This window comes from Meles meles, chromosome 12 (assembly GCF_922984935.1).
Source record: "Meles meles chromosome 12, mMelMel3.1 paternal haplotype, whole genome shotgun sequence".
Classification (NCBI taxonomy): Eukaryota; Metazoa; Chordata; class Mammalia; order Carnivora; family Mustelidae; genus Meles; species Meles meles.
The window spans coordinates 11,628,680-11,651,041 of NC_060077.1; the positions used below are offsets into that span (position 1 = coordinate 11,628,680).

The 22,362-nt window shown below is 41.1% G+C and overlaps 1 protein-coding gene and 1 pseudogene across 6 annotated transcripts in view; one reads left to right on the top strand and one right to left on the bottom strand.

Moving 5' to 3' along the window:
* Nucleotides 1-1,216: 1,216 nt before the first annotated feature.
* MAPKAPK5 (MAPK activated protein kinase 5) overlaps nucleotides 1,217-22,362 on the bottom strand; it is a 34,275-nt gene continuing 13,129 nt past the window's right edge. For 4 of the 6 annotated variants that reach the window (XM_046024458.1, XM_046024456.1, XM_046024454.1 and 1 more), the window contains 13 exons: nucleotides 21,152-21,225; nucleotides 20,372-20,447; nucleotides 19,716-19,813; nucleotides 18,094-18,202; nucleotides 16,427-16,516; nucleotides 15,574-15,669; nucleotides 11,509-11,589; nucleotides 8,772-8,959; nucleotides 6,858-6,978; nucleotides 3,441-3,571; nucleotides 3,037-3,158; nucleotides 1,939-2,043; nucleotides 1,217-1,603 (listed from right to left, as the gene is read on the bottom strand). In XM_046024458.1, coding sequence (XP_045880414.1) covers nucleotides 1,509-1,603; nucleotides 1,939-2,043; nucleotides 3,037-3,158; nucleotides 3,441-3,571; nucleotides 6,858-6,978; nucleotides 8,772-8,959; nucleotides 11,509-11,589; nucleotides 15,574-15,669; nucleotides 16,427-16,516; nucleotides 18,094-18,202; nucleotides 19,716-19,801 — 1,224 coding nt within the window. In that variant the 5' untranslated portion in view covers nucleotides 19,802-19,813; nucleotides 20,372-20,447; nucleotides 21,152-21,225 and the 3' untranslated portion in view covers nucleotides 1,217-1,508. The remainder of the gene's footprint in view (nucleotides 1,604-1,938; nucleotides 2,044-3,036; nucleotides 3,159-3,440; nucleotides 3,572-6,857; nucleotides 6,979-8,771; nucleotides 8,960-11,508; nucleotides 11,590-15,573; nucleotides 15,670-16,426; nucleotides 16,517-18,093; nucleotides 18,203-19,715; nucleotides 19,814-20,371; nucleotides 20,448-21,151; nucleotides 21,226-22,362) is intronic. The other 2 variants (XM_046024455.1, XM_046024459.1) reach the window with 2 other exon arrangements.
* LOC123953974 lies at nucleotides 11,583-12,829 on the top strand (annotated as a pseudogene).

Below are 22,362 nucleotides of genomic sequence, written 5' to 3' on the forward strand. Positions count from 1 at the left end.
CTCATGCTCCCCTCTCAAATAAATAAATAAAATCGTAAAAAAAAAATACTGAATTCTTCTTACATGGTATACATTCACAACAGTTATTCATCACCTAAGATTAGGGAGCCTTACCTCAAAAAATATCTATTACCCAATGTAATAAGGTAATTCTTACAAAATACTTTGTGTTTTTATCCTACATTTCCAGTCAGTCACATACATATGGGGCAAATGAACCAAATGTCATCCTGAAGACAAACTCAGCCAAGTGGAAGAGTTGCAAAAGTAAGTGAGCTCTGTGAGATCAATTTTGGTCGAAGAGAATGTGATGGGATGAAAGCGAAGAACTTGCCTACAGATCGTCTTCCTCTGCCCTATAATGCAATTTGCCTGCTAGACCTTCTATTTACCAACACAGGCACCCACCCAAAACTGCTACAATAAACAAACAAAAAAATAAAAAGGGTTTATGGAAGCCCATGAGCACAATAGAAAACAATAAAAAGCATCCGGCCTTGCTTTCTGTTCAAACAGCTGATCTCTGGGCCAGAACTACCCTTCCTGAAAATGACAGTACGGAACAAATAACTACAGCCCGGGCACGCCCACATGAAGCACAGGCCAAAGCATTCGACAGTAAAGTGGCATGTTTGAGAGAAAAAACCTGGTCTTAGCACTGGGGTATGGGGAGTAGGCAGAATCAGGTTTTTTTCTCTCCTTAGGTGCTAACCCAATAGTTCAGTTTACATGTATGTAACTTTTTCTCAGAAAAATCATCCAATAAAAAGAGCCAAGAGAACAGAGAAAAGGAAGAAAAAGCAACAGAGCTCAGGGAGGTCCATGAGGAAGGGGAGACGACTAAGAGGGATCTCAGACGACCAGAAGGAAGCTCTGGTTCTACGTGAAAAGAACATTCAGATTTAAGAAGTACACCGATACCTTTTGAAAGATACAATAAAAAAGAAATGTTACCACTTTTCTTGAAATAATTAGGGACAAGAAAAATGAGGACTCTGCTACCTGCCTCTTCCGTCATGGGAGTTGGTATCCTGTGGGTTCCAGCAGGCCGTCTACAGTATGGATTCACAAAAATTTTTTGGCAGCAGAGATAGTCTACCCATAGTGCAGAAAGCAAATACACAGGGCAAGTGAAACCAGATTCCACGGTACTTGATTCAACTGTTTACTAAAGAGACAGGTCAGTATAGTCAGTCCTTTGTCTACCACCAGCAAATGGTTTTTGTACACTTTATTACAAATAAAATAATCTTGTTTGACGATACCGCCTGTCATCTTACAAACGTATGAGAAAGCAGTCCTAGAGTAAGAGTGTATCTCTAGGAACTGAACTTTTCTTAAAAACAAACAAATGAACTATACTATGAATAAATCCTGTATCTAAATTTATACAGCGTCTTTAGATAATGTGGAAATGAAATTACGATTTATTAATTTACATAAAAATTACTTTATACATTAAAGAAGAATTTTTCAAATTGTTAAAAAAACAAAGTCTGAAGCTGTCATTATTGGGATTCGTGGGACATAGTTTGCTCTTCTATCACTTGCTTCACAATTTCTGCCAGTTTTAGTCGATCTACTTTATCTGTGAATCCACGACCTGAAATGTAAAAAAGAAGCCAGTCAGCCTCCAAATGTGTGGAGCTGAGATTCCTGACAGGGACCCAATAAAGTACCAACGTGGTGTATGACAGGGACTCTGCAGGGTTGAATCTGCAGCACACTGTTTATCTGAATTCTGTAAAACAAGTGACAGGGCCAGACATCCAGATATGCCTATGCAGTTAATGTAGGACGAACCCCCACCCACAATACCCTTCTCACTCTCTAGCCTCACTTCACCTCAAAACAGCCCCAGCTCAGCCCCCAAAGATCCTTCATGTTCTACACATAGTCACTTCTCTGCATCAATGAAGAAAGGAAGGATTTTCCTACCATTCCAGCTGAAGCTTTGCAGAGTATCTCTTAGAAGTTTGCATTCCCGGTTATACTTCCAAGCCTCCTGCATTACTTCATTCAATTTTTCATCTTCATTCTCTCCTATTGATAAAGATGAAGAAGTAGTTGTGTTTTCCAGTGGCATCATGGGATTTTAAGTGTCAGAGATGGAAGGACACCATCTCCAACTTCTTGAGAAGTGATGAGTAAAGGCACAAACTTTTGACACTGTTGTTACTACCAGTCTCTACATTACATGTAGGCCACTTCTGGGCTTTGCATTCTTCTACTCTGACAGCCTCACACAAATCTTCTGACGTCCCCAGGGTCTTAGCACTAGGGTATGGGGAGTAGGCAGAATCAGACTCTGCTGCTGAGCAAAAACACATGGTTAATCTAAGAAACCAGAAGAAGGGAGAACAAGGCTGAGTGGACCACTTTCTTTCTCCTAAGCTCTTTTCTTACTTTGGAAGCTATCTATATACGCTATGTGAATTCTCTGAAAACCCAAGGAATTTAGATAGTTTTCTGGGTGCCTACTTGAGGCATCCCATTCATCTGCTGAGAAGAGCCCATTATACCCCACTGAATGGAGAGATTGCACTAAAAGAAAGCTCTCACTCAAAAGGAGACATGTACAAGTCACAGTCTGGCCATGATACATGTAGCAGCAAGGGGCACTTCTGAACTTCTGGGAGGTACTCTCTTTATATTCACGAGTTAATGACAGCCTTGCACTCTAAAGGCTCTAGAAATGTTTCCTGACCTTCATAAGCTGATCCAGACCCTGTCCACATTTTCTGTTCTTCATCTTCTGTCCTGCGCCCTCGTTAACAAACAAAGAAAACACAAAACTGCATGCTGCACCAGATACTGGTAATTAACCCTCAACTAGCAGTTTCACAGAAAACTAAAGGGGGGCAGAACTTACCACCTTTCTGAGTTCCCACTGCCATCTCTTTTTAGTGGACACGGAATAACTTATATAATGTACTTATTCTCTTAGAACACAAAGATGAGGAAGACAACCTCAAATTAAACTGCTCCTTCTAGCATGTGCACCCACGTACGCGGAACATTCATAAATGGCGTGACCTTTACCAGCCTGGGGGAGAATACACTGAGCAATCACGTCTCGGAGCTTTTCCAAGGCAACGTTTGAATCCTCGGCTCCATTCTCACGGTCGTGGATATAAACACCGTCCTTTGGCTTGGTGCTTTAAAAGTTCGGAAGAGAGAGAATAACAAGGTGAAATGTCAAAAACCAACTCTCTAGGTTTGGTTAACTCTAAACACAAAGTTAACTCTAAACATAAGGCAGAACATTTTTTGGATAAATAATTAACAACAGAGTGTCTCCAACTTCTGATGCTATTTAAAGGGCTTATCCTTTCCACCCTCATAAGAGGTAGCAAAAGGGCAAACCCCTGGCTGACCTTCCAGAACCCTGCACTCAGTCACACCAGCCATGAAAGAGAATCCACGGAATAATCAGTTACCCGAGTAATTTCCTCTTCCTCAGAATGGGGTTGTTCACAGAGTGAAGGGGTTTGAGGCTGACTTTCAGATCCTGGATTCTCATGTTGGCCAACTGTTCTGCGTGAGCCTGCTGGATTCCTGCAACCACCGCCTGAATGTAAACACTGTCATCAGTTTTCACGCTCACTTCAGGGCACCTAAAAAGCTAATCTAAGAAACTGCGAAGGAGAAGCTACAAGAACTAAAAAGGCAATTTCGCTGTAATGCTGGCAGTATACACATTTTGATAAGCCAGAGCATTCTTCTCCATGGACTAGCAAGCCCAGGGAATACCAGGCAAACCAAGGGCCATACAACAGCTAGCCCTTCCTCCTGCCACAAGGACATTAATGCAAGTAAGAAATACTAACAGACTCATGTTCACAGTCATTGGCAAGAGCAAGTGTAAAAAGAGGCATTCATGTACATCAGGGAAAGGGTGGTAAGCTGTGCCCAAGAAGCCTCCCACAGTGGCATTTACTCACTGCCCCACAGTGTGGACAGTCACTTCAGCCCCAATGGCTCAGAACCCCAACCACTTCATATGATAAGCAAGTAGATCCTCAGGAACTCATCTACAAGTCAGTCAATTAATTTACAATGAGAAATAACTGTCATGGAGTCTAGAACTTTTGAAGCCTGTGTCTTTATGACCAGTTCGGGCTCTTAATATGGGCATACCAATTAAGGAAGGTAAATAATCAGCAGAAAGCTTTCTAAGAACAAGATGATTCCATGTTTATATTTTAAAAAAGGACAAAGTGAGTAGATGTGAGTCTCCCCAGAAAAAGATGAGGAAGGATAGGATACTAAGCCAGAGATGACCTCATCTCTGAGGGATGAGACTGAGGCAGAGGAATGAAAAGGGATTTATGCTTTTTAAAAAGATACACCTCTGTTATTACTTTAATTTCAACAATAAAATTTGACAATTTTAAAAAGTAGTTAGTTCCCTCTTAAGCATGCAATTAGAGCAGGTAGAGTTTGAACTCATTTAAAGGAACTGTAATAGCTGGCTCTGGCTATACTTTACTGGATCTTCAAATCACCCTTACCAGTGATGGCCCAACTGGAGAGATGAGAATAGCTCAGGTTTGTGAGCTCAGGTTCCACCTCCTAGGCAGGCTTAGATGGACACTATTTAACAACTGCATACATGGCCATTTTTCTACACTTCACATTTAGTTTTCTACACTTCAACTCACATCATGACCCCATAATTCCTTTACAAATGGGAATATACTGTCACCTTGCAGTTCCACCTTATAGGCCTAGGGGCCACTCTTAAAAGATTCTGCACATCCATATTTTGGCTTCATTATATACTAATTCTACAGTAACTCCAGAAAGCAATCTTATTTCTTCAATTTCAAGATTTTGAGGAAAGCCACACTAACCCCATGTGCTGATCTAAGCAATCCCTTAGGATTTTGGATCGATCAAACCAATTCTGGGCTACTAGGCTTATTTATTGATTTACTTACTTACTTTTTTTTAATTTATTAATTTGACAGACAGAGATCACAAGTAGGCAGAGAGGCATGCAGAGAGAGAGTGGGAAGCAGGCTCCCTGCTGAGCAGACAGGCTGATGCTCGATCCCAGGACCCTGAGATCATGACCTGAGCTGAAGGCAGAGGCTTAACCCACTAAGCCACCCAGGCGCCCTACTAGGCATATTTAAACCAGAAAGACAACCATACACAAATCAGAGATGGCAGAAAACTCTGCTCTTTCCAGTTCTTTCTTTCCCATACTACAGCAAAACTAAGGGAGGTCTTAGGATTCTTTTTTCCTGGGCGTCTGGGTGGCTCAGTTGGTTAAGCGTCTGATTTTGGCTTAGATCATGATCTTAGGGTCCTAGGATTGAGCCCCATGGCGGGCTCCCCACTCAGTGGGGAGTCTACTTGTCCTTCTCCCTCTCCCTCTATCCCTCCCTGCCCCTTGGCTCCTGCTCTCTCTCTCAAATAAATAAATAAAATCTTTAGGAAAAAAATAATTATTTTTTTCCTATCCCCTTACTTTCTTACACTTCAATTCCCCTCGCTTCTAAGTGGGTAAGACATAAGCCTGTTTCTCTGCCTTTACCTCTCAACCATACTACGGTCCCACACAACACGTCATTCATCTGCGTGTCCATCTAAGCAATATCTAAAACCTAAAAGGGGTGCCTGGGTGACTCAGTGGGTAAAGCTTCTGCCTTTGGCTCAGGTCATGATCTCAGGGCCCTGGGATCAAGCTCTGCATCGGGCTCTCTGCTCAGCGGAGAGCCTGCTTCCTCCTCTCTCTCCGCCTGCCTCTCTGCCTACTTGTAATCTCTGTCAAGTAAATAAATAAAATTTTAAATAAATAAATAAATAAAACCTAAGAGACTTCCCTTGACCTAAACGAGCCTTGATCCTGATTTCCCTCTATCTGTCAATAAGATCACTAGATATAGTGCGCATTATCTCTTTATTATCTAGTAAGTCACCCCAAATTGTAGAAATTTGTCTTCAAAAATACTGAGCCTATTCCCTTGTCTCTACTTCTCTGCTCCAGAGCTGTCCCAGGCTTGCCGATGGCTGCAGAAGTCTTGGGTTGACAAGTCTGCAAGTCTGGCTGACCATCCCTAAATACCTTCCCTGTGGCAAATCTCTTCCCCAAAATTGACAGTGGCCTCTCAGTTATGTGCTACTAAGACTTAAGTCCCTCTGTGTACTTTCAAAGCCTGGCCCTGCCACATATATTTCACTGACTTCCCATTAATGAAGCCAGGTGGTTTTCCCCACGGATGCACTTCGGTCAGTACTCGTTTGCTCCTGCCAGAGCTCACTGTAGCTCCACGTGCTCCTGTGGCTCATTTGGCGACGTATGTTCTCTACTCAAATTTTTAAAGGCAGCTCATGCCTAAACTAATGGGAATAGGTTAAAAACTGCCATGCAGTAATTAATAAATATAAGGGGTTTTGCCTTCTCTTTAGGAACCCTTCCCTAATTACAGCCCTTCAAAGATGTTCTCTTTTTCTGAATTCCCACAGCATTCGTAGAAAAGGTAGCATGCAAACTTCTGATATCTGAAATGTTCCCTCCTTATTTCATATAAATTGGTCTTTCCAGTCTTGTTTAAGCCCCTTGGGGGAAAGGAGGTTGTCTCATAGTACACCGTGCCCCTGCCAACCCCAAAGCACAAATATGGAGGATTTCAGTTTTCACTTAGTGTATATTTACCGGGCCTTGATCTGGTCTTTTACGCAAAGAAGCTTTTATTTCAGATCCTGATTTTCAGGAAAGCAGGGATGTCTCTCTGGGAAAGACTGAGTTCTCTGCATTGCTCTGCCTTTGACCCCTCCCTGAGCCTTGTCCCAGCATTCCTTCTCAACACAGCCTTTTTGGCGAACAAAGTAAGCACATTCGAAACCTTATCCATCATCAGTTGAGCAGATGGTAGCACATTATCCAAGGCCTCAGTCGAGTTGAGCCACGGGTGGTCCAATACTCCCTCAATGGTGAGTCTTTCCTCTGGTTTGACCTTCAAGAGCCTGTAGAGAAAAGCCCAACAGAGTTGCTTTCAGAAGGCCAGGAAGTTCCTGGGTCTGGTTCTAACCAGCTCCAACTTTTGACTTTCTACCAACTCCTACGAGCCTCGGTTTTCCATCTGTTGGCAGGGGTGGGGGTACCTAACCCCTAGTGGTGAAGGCACTGTATCCTTTGGTAAGTCCTTTCTACGCTAGGCAGAGTAAGATAAAAACTGTAGGATAAGGCTTAATCCAGTGATAACTGCAGACTGAGTTCTAGGTTCAATAAGCCTACATATAGCTTATAGTTCCTGAGACTTGAATCTCCCACATCTATGTTTTTAGGACAGTGGGTTCCAGTTTCCTAAAGGGACTCAAAGGGCTCTTTTGGCTAACAGTGGCTACAAAATTAGTTGAGGGGTCATGTGGTTGTGAAAGTCCAGGTTGCTACTTGTGATAAAACTGCTAGATGTCACCATATGGCAGGACATGAACACTTTATTCCGGAAATATTCAAAAGCCAAAAATCTAAAGTCTCTGATAAGGGGATGGCATTTCCTTCTAAGCTGCATGTATTGCTCTGCACCATCTGCTTTTTGATCCCACTTCTTCACATCTTGTCCATTCATGCTGATGCAGTTCTCGGCCCACCTCCGCATGTTCCCTGGCCTTTTTAGCCCCTCCTTCCAACTACACATCCTCACCTCGTAAATGTCAGTCAGGACAACATGCATACTTGCTCTTTCAGGTTCTCTGCAACCTTCTAGATCATTCTGAACAAACAGCTTCGGATTCTGAAGAAATGATTATTTAGAAAAGAGTCCCAAAGCTGAAAGAAGATAATCCTGCTCTATGGACAGGAAATATATTCTATAGAACTGACAAGAACCACTTAGAGGATATTGATGTTTTGGTTAAGTAGCTGAGAATACAGTGTGGAAACAGCAAGGGAAGACAAGTGATGCTTTAAACATTGCTCCACCATCCTAAAAACTTTTACTTGTATATTTTAGAAACTAGTCTATCTTTATATACATATTTTTCAACCAACAGGACAAGCTCTCTATTGAAAGGGAGTAATCTCCATAGAGAAATGGTTGTACTGTCAGGAGAAACCTCCCAGGCACTCCCCCTTTAATGCCTTCCTTCATCATATTACAGATGAAGAAACTGAAACCAAAAGAGGAAAAATTACTCAGTGAACACCAAGCAGTAGGAATACAAGAAGAATGCCAAATCCCTGGCAGCTAAGCCTCCCACACAGGTGGGCAGGAAAAGAAAATATACATCAAATTTAGGTCTGATTTCTTACCTAGCCCTTCAGCTACAAAAGTACTCTGTCAACTCTCCCTTAACCACTCACTAGCACTGAATCTTCTAAATTTATCTTAGCAGTGGGGAGGCTAGAGGCCCACACAATCAGCCACCTCCTCCCCACAGCAGCTAAGGAATGAAAAGACAAATGTCATTGTCATCTTAGCCCGAGTTCAGTTCCTGACGCCATGTCTGTTCCACATGACTGGCTAACATTCAGGAAGGGCACACCATGGGGCTTACCATTTAAGTTCCTAAATTAATGCCCCAAGGGATCCGGATTCACAGCCTGGGGACAAATTCTAAGAATACAACAAGAGGGAGCAAAGCTCCCATTTTCACCAAGGTGTGGACATGAAGAGCTCTCATCTCAGGCTCCAGGGATAAGATTTCTATGAAGCACCAAGGGGAAGGTGCATGCCTGGGAAACCAATGACTTTTCCCTGGTGATCCGCCATTTTGAGGCCTCCTTGGCCTCCCTGCCCCACAGCCTGGGTACTCACTTCCTCACAACATCTTTGGCCATCTCTGAAATCTGGCTCCACTCTTCTTCTGGGAACTCAAAACTGCCTGTCATGATCTTTCTCCGCATATCCTTTGGGATAGTCCGGCTGTGGTGTTTGGAGTAAAAAGGAGGGTATCCACACAACATCACGTAGATAATCACCCCTAGGGACCACAAGTCACAGCTCTGAAAAGAAAATTAAAATAGTCACTTACAGCAGAGGCACAGCCCCAAAATAAAGGACCAGCCCAGAAACAGCCCCTTACACAGGCTGCTATCATCAAAAATCAATTAACAGGGGCACCTGGGTGGCTCAGTGGGTTAAAGCCTCTGCCTTCAGCTCAGGTCATGATCCCAGGGTCCTGGGATCGAGCCCCACATCGGGCTCTCTGCTCAGCAAGGAGTCTGCTTCCCTCTCTCTCTCTGCCTGCCTCTCTGCCTACTTGTGATCTCTGTCTATCAAATAAATAAGTAAAATCTAAAAAAAAAAAAAGCACAAAGTAAAAAAAATAAAATAAAATAAAATAATATAAGCACAAAATGGATACATTAAAAAAATGCAAATCTGAGACGTGTAATAAAATTGGATTCTTGGGTGGTTTAAAAAAAAAAAATCAATTAACAAAGAATAGAAAAGTTTCAAGTCCTAAGGGAACCAACCTTCCTCTCTACCATAGATACTCTAACCCATGTTTTTGCCTAATACTAATGGATATTTGTAGATGACACAACCCATGCTACAGAACATAATTACAAAATTATAGAGGTGAGGTGCCTGGGTGGCTCAGCTGGTTAAGTGTCTGCCTTCAGTTCAGGTCATGATCCTAGGGTCCTGCTCAGCAGGGAGTCTGCTTATCCCTCTGTGCCCTCACCCTGCTCATGCTCTCTCTCAAGTAAATAAATGAAATCTTAAAAAATTATAGAGGTGATGGGGCGCCTAAGTGGCTCAGTGGGTTAAAGCCTCTGCCTTCGGCTCAGGTCATGATCCCAGGGTCCTGGGATCAGGCCCCCCCATCAGGCTCTCTGCTCAGCGGGGAGCCTGCTTCCTCCTTTCTCTCTGTCTGCCTCTCTGCCTACTTGTGATCTCTGTCAAATAAATAAATAAAATCTTTTTAAAAAAAAATTATAGAGGTGAAAGGAATCTTAAAAATAGTTCAAACTAGGGCAACTGGGTGGCTCAGTCAATTAAGAATCTGTCTTTGGTTCTGGTTATGAGCCCAGAGTCCTGGGATTGAGCCCCACATCAGACTTCTTGCTCAGTGGGGAGCCTGCTTCTCCCTCTCCCTCTGCCTGTTGCTCTACTTACTTGTGCTCGCTCACTCTCTAATAAATAAATAAAATCTTTGAAAAAATAGTTCAAATCCCTCACTTTCCACATGAAGAAGCTGATACAACTTTTTTTAAAATTAAGATTGATATAGTTATTTAATTTCTAAAAATTTAGTTACATCAGATTACGTATTTGTTATTTGCAAATGTAGCATTCAGTTTTCATTTAGTTGCCAATATAAAGAGGACTATCTCTTAACTAACATATATACACATTCAAAAGTAATATGAGTTGTTTATTATTCCAACATGCTACTCATCTGCAGCGTATAATTTTTATGAACGCCATGCTAATTCATGAGCACCACTAGGCTCACAAAATGGAACAGAAAAAGAAGACAAAAATACTACTGGAAAATAATATATAACACAAGGATCCATTGCATGCATGCTGAGCAAATTTTAGCAAGTAAATTAATGTCATCTAAGTGCTTCTACCACTCACTTCCTGCATGTATCAAGAAGCAGGAAGCAGTTTCCAACTCTGATGCCATAATCAGCACAGCCCTCAAATCCTCACTACATAAGGGTAGAGCTGACTATGGTTTTGGGTTCGTAGGGCAAGAAGGTGTGGAGCAGCGATTTCTTGGGGACTGACCAGAGTTACGGATGAAAGTAGATGTTTAGGGTTTTTGGTCACACTGTCCCAGTGACAGGGTGGAGCACAGGGCCCTGAGTGGCAGAGGAACCTGTGTGTTCTTTCTTATGTATGCTTGTGTGTATATGTGTGCATACACTATAGGAATATGTGGGGCCCTCTCAGTGTGGGACCCAAGAAGTGCCGACCTACTACCTTTTACCACCCTCTGGTCCCTCTCTGTCACCTGTATTCAGCCATGAGTCCCCAAGAAGCATCTACTCAGCGGCTCTAGGACCTGCTTTTAAGAGGCCCTAATCCTCTTGTGTTTTAGAACAGAGATACTTGATGTACAGACTACAGACTGAGAACTATAGGACCAGGAACATTTGCCGTGTGCTGTAGACACTGTTCTAAGTTGGGTATTTTATGGGAAGAATGGTACCATAAATGGCCATGGAATGTTCTCAGAAATGGCCTCCACCTCAAAAAAACAAAAACAAAAACCAAAAAAAACCACGATAACCATGTCTTTGAGATGTGGTCAGTGGACTACAACTAACCAGATAACTTGCAGGTGATCATTGCCCTTGGCTCCTGCTGCAAAACCTCAACTGTTAAGAACCTTATTTCCTACTTCATCAGACAAAAAACCTGAATTCCAAGGAATTTTCTGCATGGATGGCTGTTGTCGGCCTTTTGGGCAAGAATATTAAGGGATAAGAATTCCCTTAGAATTCCAAAGAATTCATTCTCAGAGAACCACAAACACTTCACAGGAGTAGAGGGGCTATACCTGAAGGGTGCATGAAAGTATCTCTTCCCCTACCTTGTTGTAAGTGTAGGGCGTTGGCGAGGTAGGTATGATGCCAGATTTCTCCTTCTGGTGCCTTCTCTGTGCCTCCAGTACCTGTCAGAGTCAGACCAAAGGGGACAATTTACTAAAGACCACACAAATGACCTATAACTTGAGAAAGAATATTGAAAAAGAATGCTGAAAGACAGTAGACACTGGCAATTTTGACAATTTAAAAAAAAAAAAAGACCCTCCAGAAAACACAAACTTTCAAAAACCTCTTAAAACCAGCAATTTTTCAGTTTTTGCCCAGGTCAAGGACATGAAGATCAAGTCCTTGGAAGAGATTTAACTCTTCTTCCTGCCCATCAAGGCATCCAAGGTCATGGACTTTTTCCTGGAGACACAGACATCCCTTACGCCTGTATAAAAGCAGACCAGTGCTGGCCAGTGGATCAGGTTCAAGGTACTTGTTGCCATCAAGGACTGTAACAGTCACGTTATTCTGGGTATTAAGTGTTCAAGGAGGTGACCATTGCCATCCATGGGGCCATGATCCTGGCCAAGTTCTCCATTGTCCTCTGACTGAGAACCCGAGGGGAACAACACCGGTGTACCCCACAGATTCCTTGCAACTGCAAGGATGCTGCAACTCTGCACTGGTCTGCTTCCTCCTGGCACCCAGACCCATGCTATGGTCTTAGCCCCGTGCCCACAAAGCTGCTGATGGCCGATGTTGACAACTGCCACACCTCAGCCAGGGGCTGCAATGTCACCTGGGGCAACTTTGCCATCTCCAAGACCTACAGCTGCCTTACCCCAACACTCTGGAAAGAGACTGTGTTCACCAAGTCTCCCTGTCAGGAATTCACTGACCATCTTGTAAAGACCCACATCAGAGTCTCCATGCGGAGGACCCAGGCTCCAGCTATGGCCACCACATAGTGTTTTTATACAAGAAGAGTAAAGCGAATTAATTAAACCTGAAAAAGAAAATACCATTTATAATAGGACCATAGAATAAATCTAACAAAGATGGGAAACACCTGTATACTGAACACCACACAAATACTGCTGAGATAAACTACAGGCAAAAATAAATGGAGAAATACAGCTTGCTCATGGGCTAGAAGGCTCAGTATTGTCCAGATGTCAGTGTCCTCATATTGAACCATACCTCTAAAAGAACCCCAGTCAAAATCCCAACAGACTCCTTTGTAGAAATTAACAGCTGATTATAAAGTTTATAAGGGGGTGCCTGAGTGGCTCAGTGGGTTAAGCCCTGCCTTCAGCTAAGGTCATGATCTCAGGGTCCTGGGATTGAGTCCCACATCAGGCTTCCTGCTCAGTAGGAAGCCTGCTTCTCCCTCTCCTTGCCACCTGTGTTCTCTGTCACTCTCTCTGTCTCTCTCTCTAATAAATAATTAAAATCTTAAAAAAGAAAAGTCTATACAGAAATGCAAAGAAATTAGAATAGCCAAAACAACTATGAAAAAGAACTAAGTTAAAGGGCTAACTCTACCTTATCTCAATAGTTATTATAAACCCACAGTAATCAAGACAGTACAGTACTGGTGTAAAGACAGACAAAGAGATCACTGGAACAACAGAAAATCCAAAATTAACACTCATTCAATTGATCTTTGAAGAGACTCAAAAGCAATGCAATGCAGAAAAGACAGCCTTTTCAACAAACGGTACTGGAACTGGATATCCGAATGCTAAAAAAAAAGAACTTAGATCCACACTCATATATTATATAAAAATTAAATCAAAATGGATCATGCATATACATGTAAAACCTAAAACTATAAAACTTGTAGGAGGAAATCTTGGTGATCTTGGGTGAGACAAAGATTTCTTACATAGGAAACCAAAAGCTGAGTCCATAAATATTTTAAAAAATTGATAAATTGTGGGGCCCTGGGGTGGCTCTGTCGGTTAAGCGCCTGCTTTCAGCTCAGGCCATGATTCCAGGGTCCTGGGATTGAGTCCCACATCAGGCTCCTTGCTCAGTGGGGAGCCTGCTTCTCCCTCTGCCTGCTGCTCCCCCTGCTTGTACTTGCTTTCCCTCTCTCTCTCTCTCTGACAAATAAATAAGTAAAATCTTTAAAAATAAAAATCTTTTAAAAAATCAATTAATTCATCATATTAACAAAATAAAGAAGAAAAATATATTATCAGCCCAACAGATGCAGAAAAAGCGCTGGACAGAATTTAATACATTCCCTTTCAGTAAACTAGAAATAGAAACCTCCTCAGCCCGAAAAAGGGCATCTACAAAAATGTAACAGTTAATATGGTTAATGGTAAAAGATTGAGCATTTTTTCCTAAGATCAGGAATGAGGCCAGGATGTCTGCTCTAATCCCTTATAATCAGCTAGTGGTCCCAGCTAGTACGTAAGACAACAAAAAGAAATAAAAGGCAAACATCCTGCAAAAAGCAAAGTAAAACTGTCATTATTCATAGACAACATGACTTTATACATAGAAAATTTTAACAAATCTACAAAAAAATCTACTATAATTGATAAGTGAATTTATCAAGATAAAAGGAATCAAAAGTCAATTGTACTTCTACAAACAATCAACAACTGGAAAATGAAATTGTTAAAAATATAATTTTCAACAGCATCCAATAATATGAAATATAGGAATAAATTTAAGAAAGTATATATAAAACCTATGCACTAAGAAATATAAACATTTCTGAAAAACATGAAGACCTAGTAGATCTACCATGTTCACTGATTGAAAGCCAAAGATTTCAGAAGAACACAGTCCTGACAAGACCTTGAACTGTTTCAGACTTCTAACCTCCAAAACTGTGAGGAAATAAATGTGTTCCTTAAGGCACTAAGTTTGTGGCAATTCATCACAATAGCAATAAAAAGTAATACATAAACACAACAAAGAACTTGTATCTAGAAAATAATAACTTCTTAAACCTCGCGATTATAAAACCAAAAATGGGCATGTAAGATTTATATCTGTAGTTTATGGGTTGTTGTAGAAAATACTGTACCCATATTTCACAGTAGAATATCTAATAAACACATGGAAAAATACAGAACAGTAACCATTAAGAAAACGTTATAATTAAATCCATAATGAAATAATACTATGGACTTACCAGAAGGACTAAGATTATATATACTAACAAACATGAGTTGACGGTAAGAACATGAAGAAACTGGAACTCTTATATATTACTGGGGAATAGGTAAAATGGTACAACCATTTTGGAAAAGATGTCCCCCAAAACTTGTAAATGAATGTTCCTAGCAGCTTTATTCATAACAGTCAAAATTAGAAAACCCAAAATGGCCACCAGTCAACAAACATGGTTCAGTCCTCTATAATAGAACACTACTTAACAACAAAAAAGAACTAACTGGTGATGTATGCAGCAACGTGGATGAATTTCAAACACATGTTGAGCAAAAGAAGTAAAACACAATAGGTAAGGGCGCCTGGTTGGCTCAGTGGGTTAAGCCTCTGCCTTTGGCTCAGGTCATGATCTCAGGGTCCTGGGATTGAGTCCCGCATCAGGCTCTCTGCTCAGCACGGAGCCTGCTTTCCCTTCTCTCTCTGCCTGCCTCTGCCTGCTTGTGATCTCTCTCTCTGTCGAATAAATTAATAAAATCTCTAAAACAAAAAACAAAAACAAAATACAATAGGTACATGAGTTCCATTCATATGAATTTCTACAACAGGCAAAACTAACCCATAAGGACAGAAAGTAGATCAGTGGTCACCTGGGGCAGACTACTACAAAGATACATAAGAGCTCCTAACATGATGGAAATGTTTCGTACCTTGATCATGGTGGTGACCATGCAAGAATATCTGTTTGTCAAAAGTCATCAAACTACACTTAAAGTAGGAGTATTTTATTGTACATAAATTTTACCTTGTTTTTAAAAGAAGCTGATTTTAAAATAAATGCCTGCACCTCATTAAGCAGACTGTTGGTTTCTGAAACTGGGCCCTCCCCTTCCCATTGGTAATACATGCCCGCTTGTGCTGTCAAAGAGAAGAACATGCCTACAGACAGCCCAGTGATATATCCTGTGGCAGAAACAGCAAATGCTTACCTGAGGTGCAACGTAATAAGGGGTGAATTGAGGTGTCATCAAGTCACCTTGGTCAATTTTGGCAAATCCAAAGTCACACAACTTCACTGGGGCATCCTGAAATAAAATAAATGGGAGTCTTTCTCCAGAGTCCTCAGTAAACACTAGCAGAAAATCCAGGTGGAAGACAGGTTACCTTGAGCTCTCTTTCACGAGTTTCTGGCTGACACTCAAAGCCTATGAATAGCATGTCCTCACATCTGAAGAAATGATTCATACTGAGGAATTTTTCTTACTATCACAGAGGTAAAGAATTTCTCCCCGCTCACAGTTGGCCTTGTTTCATGACTGATATATGCAGTACTAAAATCAAGATCTTAGCCAACTTTCCCTGACTCTATCTACTGGCCCATCGTCTCCCATCCAGGGTGCGATTTCACTTTTAGCATCAGCGTCAAGACTGCCAGAGCAGCTTATTTGTTGGCACATGATACACAGGGCAGGGAGTGAGACTGGAGAGAAAAAAACACCTTATCAGCATTAACAAACAGCAAATACAACTGTTACACTTCAAGGTAATATTTAACATCTTACAGACTCCTGCCCCTCTCCAAAACACCTCCAAATCGTATCTAAAACCTAAAGTCTTACAAATGTGTATCAGTACCATCCAACATTATCAATGCCAGGGGTATAGCAGAATGTCTCTGAGCCTCTAGCAAGGAAACGAGTGGGGAAAGTAAGATGCTGGAAGCACTTGGCTCCAAGCCTCTTCACCATGGATTCAGAGAACTCTGAATCTACACCCACCCACCCATTCCCAAACTGTGTTGAGAGCGGCAGCGCTAAGATGCAGAAAAATAAGTCATCTCACCAACGAGTTATCCTTGAAGAGCAGATTTTCAGGCTTGAGGTCTCTGTGAGCAATGTTTAACAAGTGACAGTGCCGTAGAGCCAAAGCTATCTGGAAAAGGACATAATGGAGCAACCATATCTTAGAAAAGATAGCTCTTTAATACCTCTGGTTTAGAGAACTCAGGATATTTAAAAAAAAAAATCCTTAATTAAGTCCATTCAGACTGTGGTTGGTTTTCAATTTTACAGCAGAAATTAAGTAAGACTTTGGGTACCAAGAAATAGAAATGAATTCAGCTTAGTTTAGCTGCAACCTGTATTTCATTAAACAAAATAAGTAAATAAAACAGTAAAACACTTCTTTGTCCGAGTAAACTGATGGTTAAATCCTGTACGAAATGGGAAGGATGAAATGCTTCCAATTCCACTCCTCTGAGATGCAACCAGCACGGCAGAGTAAACTCTGTGCCGGGCAGTCTTCAGCAGGCCTGGGCTCTCCCAGCGAGGCAGCAGGCACTAACAGCTGGCTCCGGAGAGAACCGCACTGTCCGGAAGCTCAACTCCAGGCTCTGCCTTCAAGAAAAATGGAAAGGCACTAACTGCATATTTTCCCTCCTGATGGTCCAGTTTGCTCATCTCATTTGCTAAAATGAAACGTCACCTGTTTAGGTGGGCTGGAAGGGTTTTTGTTTTATACGAGATTCTCAGAGTACATCCTAATACTTGAAACTTTGAAAAATACAAGATGTAACTGTTAAAATTAAATAGAACAAATTCTACCTGTTCTTCAACTGTCAGTATGGAATTGTCTTGGCATTCCAAATATCAGCTCCTTCCTACCAGAAAGGAGTTGTCAAAAAATGCCTGAGGCTCCCGCACATGGCCAGGGCTCACAGCCAAGTGGGCTACCTGAAGGGCAAGTCCTCCAGTAACACCACAAGAGGCTCCTGCCCAGTGAGCAGACTTTATAGGAATTCTTGCTTTAAGGGAGAGAAAAATGCTTGAGGCTCATGGAAAATTTGGGAGAATTTTGTATTTAGAACAAATTGAACTGATTTCTTCTTTTTGCCTTGCTTGCTTAGCCTGAAGATAACCCTTGTGCAGTTAGCTTTTCACCTCTTCAAGAGGTTATTTCCAGTTAGATTCCTAATACCATTTGTGACATAAATCATTTTTCTAGCAATAAAATGTGATGTCAAAAGAGAGAGACTATAATCAGGAATAACCCAGAATTACAAAGACCTTAGAATTCTATTAAAATCTGATGAGGTGACTCATAAGCAAAAAAAAATCTTGTATACAGTTGTCCCAGAAGATATTTTTATCCCAATCTTTCAGATGTTATCAGTAGCAATTTATCTCCAAGTCCAACAGTGTTTGAACACTACGTACTCAAAGATATCTACAGTCTACACAGTAATTAAAAGATTACCTTCCTTTCAGAGTTTATTTAAATTTATAATAGGCAAACAATTGACAACCACTTAAAAGTACAGTCCCCCCCCAACCAAAGCTTATAAGGGGTCACATTTCTCCTGTCAAAGCATCTTTTTTGATTACATAACAAAGCAGGCAATGAGAGATCAAATAGAGCTTTTCTTCAAGCTTTCTTTTATTCCCCCCCATGAAATTGTGCTTGTTAACCAACGCTGTTGGCAGTTTGATTGGTACCCGGGGTTAACTTGCCTGCTTTGTTACTTGGCTGGCTTGCTTCTCTGTAAAGTGCCGGTGCTGGCTGATTCTGTGAAATAGCTCTCCCCCTTCCATCATCTCCATTACAATTAAGAGTCGAGCCCTGTTTGAAAGCATTTGATTTTGTTAAGTTAAAAAAAAAAAACTGAAACATCAAATAGCTAACCTAAAGATACCTCATCTACAAAGTGTGCAACTACTTTCTAAGTCTAGCCCTACCATGCCCCTTGGAGTTGGACCCCTTGTCACTGTCAACTGGACACTACAGATAAGGAATATCCTTCACCTAAAATTTTCTAAGAAGCTAAAATGAGAGTAAAATCATTAAGTTCTGAAGACAATGATCCTTTTGAAGATACTGTACTTAACTTGTTATTACTAGATATTAAGGGGAGGGGGGAGTGATCCTTTAAGTGACATGTTTTTATATCATATTTAGGGCACCTAGATGGAAAGTGTATTGAAAATAGAATATGACTTTGTGTAGGACATGAATTTCAACTTGGCTGGTGTTGGACTACCCTGGTTATTCACTCTCTGTCTGTGTCTGTGTCTATGTCTATGTGTGTCTCTCTACACTCCTTCTCCCCACTATGCTAGTTTTCCATGTGACCCACAGCATACCCAGCAAGACAGCTGCTGGACAGGGTTACACAGGTACTAAAGAAAAGCAAAAATTCTCATGTTGTAAAAAAAAAAAAAAAAAAAAAAATCGGAACTCTGGTTACCATTCATTCTTTGATATAAATGCTTCCAGCTTCTATCCAAATGCTTTCACCAACAGAGCACAGTTGTGAGACATAGTCATAATTTCCCATTTGTTTTTACAAATCCATCTTCTTTCTCCACCTGGAAGACTCCTACCACCCCCTTCAAGTCCTAGCCACGACATAAGCACTCTGTGAGACACCTCACCTCCCCAGCCTATAGTCAGCAGCTCTCTTCTCCTTTATAAGCTCAAAATATCTTATGGAGGCCTCTTCTTGGTGCCTATCACATTGCTATGATGATAGGTTTACATCTCAGTCCCCAGTAGAAATCATACCTCATTTAACTTTGAATTCCCTGGAAGACACTTAGAATGCCACCCAGTGGGCTTGCCAAACATTTGGCAGCTAAAAGAATAATGTTGATTTCTTCCTTTAAAAGGAATGTCAGACTAAGCAATAAGGGCTTGTTGCCATAGCAACTCTAAGCCAGTGCCTAGTATTATCTGGTCCCCTTTCACTAATTTGAAACAGAATCTGTTTTAATTCCACACTACATACTTTTTTTTTTTTTTAAGAGAAAGTAATCACAATAATCGGGGGGTACCAGAGAGTGGATGGAGCAGAGATGAAACAAGACTGGCAATGAGTTGGTAACTGCTGAAGCTGGGTGATGGCTACCTGGGGATTCATTATATAATTCTGTCTGCTTTTACAAATGTTTGAAGATTTCCAAAATAAAAAGAAGAGAAGAGAGAAAGGGGGAGGGAAGCAAGCAGGCAGGGAGGGAAGGAGGAATGGAGAGAAAGGGGAGAGCAGAAAAAAACAGCACAAAAGAGAAGAAAACCCCACTATACCTTGGCCTACATGTAAAGAGGACATGTGGTGATCACCTCCGTGCGGTCTTACCTGGGGCTGGACTCATGAGGAAACTGTACACTGTTAGCAAACACTTCAATAATTTGAACTATATTTGGGTGTGTGGCACACATCATGTGCAGACGTACCTTAAAGAGAACAGAGGAAACATACCACCTCACCAACAGATTTACTTTCTGCTGCCCCATTCATTAGGAAATGAAAAACCTGGCAAATAACTTACTTTGTTTCAGAAATTATTCATGTATCCCTAAGCAAAAGAATACATCCTCCACTGCACATGTTACTAGTATGTCTTCACCACATGACTTAAAACAAATGTGTATTTTTTAGAACTAGAAACACATCCTCACAGCCCTCCTGCAGCACACTTACAAGACACTAGTCGCCATCCTCCACTCTCCCAGGATTTTGTCCAATAAGGACAAGCTGAGGTAAACCTAAATACTTCAGGGTATAAGAACCACATTAATTGAAAAAGAACAAGAGGTGGTTCAAAGAAGTTAAGACTGACAGCCTTTGGGACCACTTTGTAATGGTAACAAGAATAGGAAAAAGGGGTAAATGTGGATATAAAATTCTTTGTGCATCTCTGTATTCCCTCCAGGAAGCTGCCTTACTTGTAAAAAGAATACTTCATAGGCACTTCAAATATTTAGGCAAACCAAGGCAATAAAGGGTCGTACCTCATTTCTAGCTTTTGGACGATCAAAAAGAATTTTCAGTGCAAACCGTTCTTGAGTAGATTTCTTTACACAGACTCTAGATTTGGAGGAAAAATAATCAATCAGAAATCATCTATGTTACACTGAAAACTAATTTAACAAGTTCGTTCTTTTAGAAATGTACTTGTGATCAAGAATATATCTGGGTGCATCCAGACTTGCCCTGAGGGCTAGCAGGTGGAGAGGCAGAAAAGCCATTTCACCCTCCTGGCACAGGCCTCAGCTCCTGAGCCATGTGGAAGCAAACTGAGGACGGCCAAGGAAGGAATGGCCAAGGATGGCCTCTGCCAGCTAAAGGAAACTCTCATAGTAGGTCCATAGTCTCAATATCCTTTTCTTTCTTTCTGAGAGAGAGAGAGAGAGAGAGAATGAGGGGTTGGGGCAGAGGGAGAAGGAGAGAATCTTAAGCAGGCTCCACACCTAGGGTGACCCCAACACAGGGCTCAATCTCACAACCCTGAGATCATGACCTGAGCCAAAATCAGGAGTCAAACACTTAACCAACTGAGTTGCCCAGGTGCCCCAGTCTCATACCATAAATTATGCTATGTTACAGATCATGTGCATCAGTCATTTAAATATATTTATAAATGGATGAGGAAAAGCCTTACATAAATACCTCCACTTGTTAAATTAAAGCTATGTCACAAATCTGGTACACCTGATGCTTCTGAAGTATGATATATGTCAAAAGGCCCTTTGCAGAGTAATTCTGCCATAGTTTGCATGTGGGTCTCTTACCTAACTGGACCACTAATTCCAGCTCCCAGCTTCTGAGTCCAATTGATATTGTATTCCTCTAAAATGGAGGTTTCCTATTAAAACAGAAAAGGGAGGGGCAGACAATGATTCTCCAATTAAAAAGCTGAATAATTGAGTAGGGTGGAACAGGTAACCTTATCACTCAGGATCTCATTCTCTTTCTTTTTTTAAACAAGATTTTATTTATTTATTTGACAGAAAGAGATCACAAGAAGGCAGAGAGGCAGGGAGAGGGAGGAGGAAGCAGGCTCCCCACTGAGCAGAGAGACCGATGCGGGGCTCAATCCCAGGATCCTGAGATCATGACCTGAGCCAAAGGCAGAGGCTTAACCCACTGAGCCACCCAGGCACCCCAGTATTTCATTTTCTAAGAGAAACTAATAAGCAGTCCTTTGCATTCTTTTGGCTTTATAACTAGGTATTTCTTCTAAATGACTAAGTCAGGCACTGTTTTCCAGCAAAAGAGAAAGCAAACACTTTTGGGTAAGAAGAAATTCTTCACTCACCCACAAGATACTCAATGTTTTTCAAGGGTTGGGGAAGTGTGAGAGGAAGATATTCTTTCAAAATGCTTCACTGCTGGATATTCAATTGCTAAAATGAAATGGTCAGTAAATTTTCTGAAGTTCCAGAAAGACTGCTTTGATACAGGCTTCTATGATATAGAAGGCCTATATCCTTGAAGAAGTTGATCAAATTGTTGAAATAACTAAATAAATCGAGACTTTTAAAAGTTCAAATAAGGTAGTAGTGACTATAATAGTAAATTTATCTAATTTTTAACAGCATCACCTTGAGTACAAAAATACTGTCATATTCACTGTGTAACTACTTTTTTTCTTCTACTATTACTATTTTTTTCAGTTGTTTTATTTAGTTTTAATAGCCTTTCAATAGTTCCCGATACAGCCTCTATGATTTAGTGAAAGTTTTTATGGAATTCCTGTCTAATCACTATATGTTGAGCTTCTGTTGCCATAGGCTTTCAGGCATGAAAGCCATATATTTAAGTTATGGCAGGCTAAAATTCATTTTTCAGGGTTCCACAGGAAGAAAAGGAAACCAACGGAGACCTTGAGAAATTAGGCTGTAACTCATGAGATTTTCAAACTGTTTTGTTGCAATGAGAATCTAACAGAATCCCGATTCCCAGTATACAGGAACAGGATATCTGTCCATATAACACACAC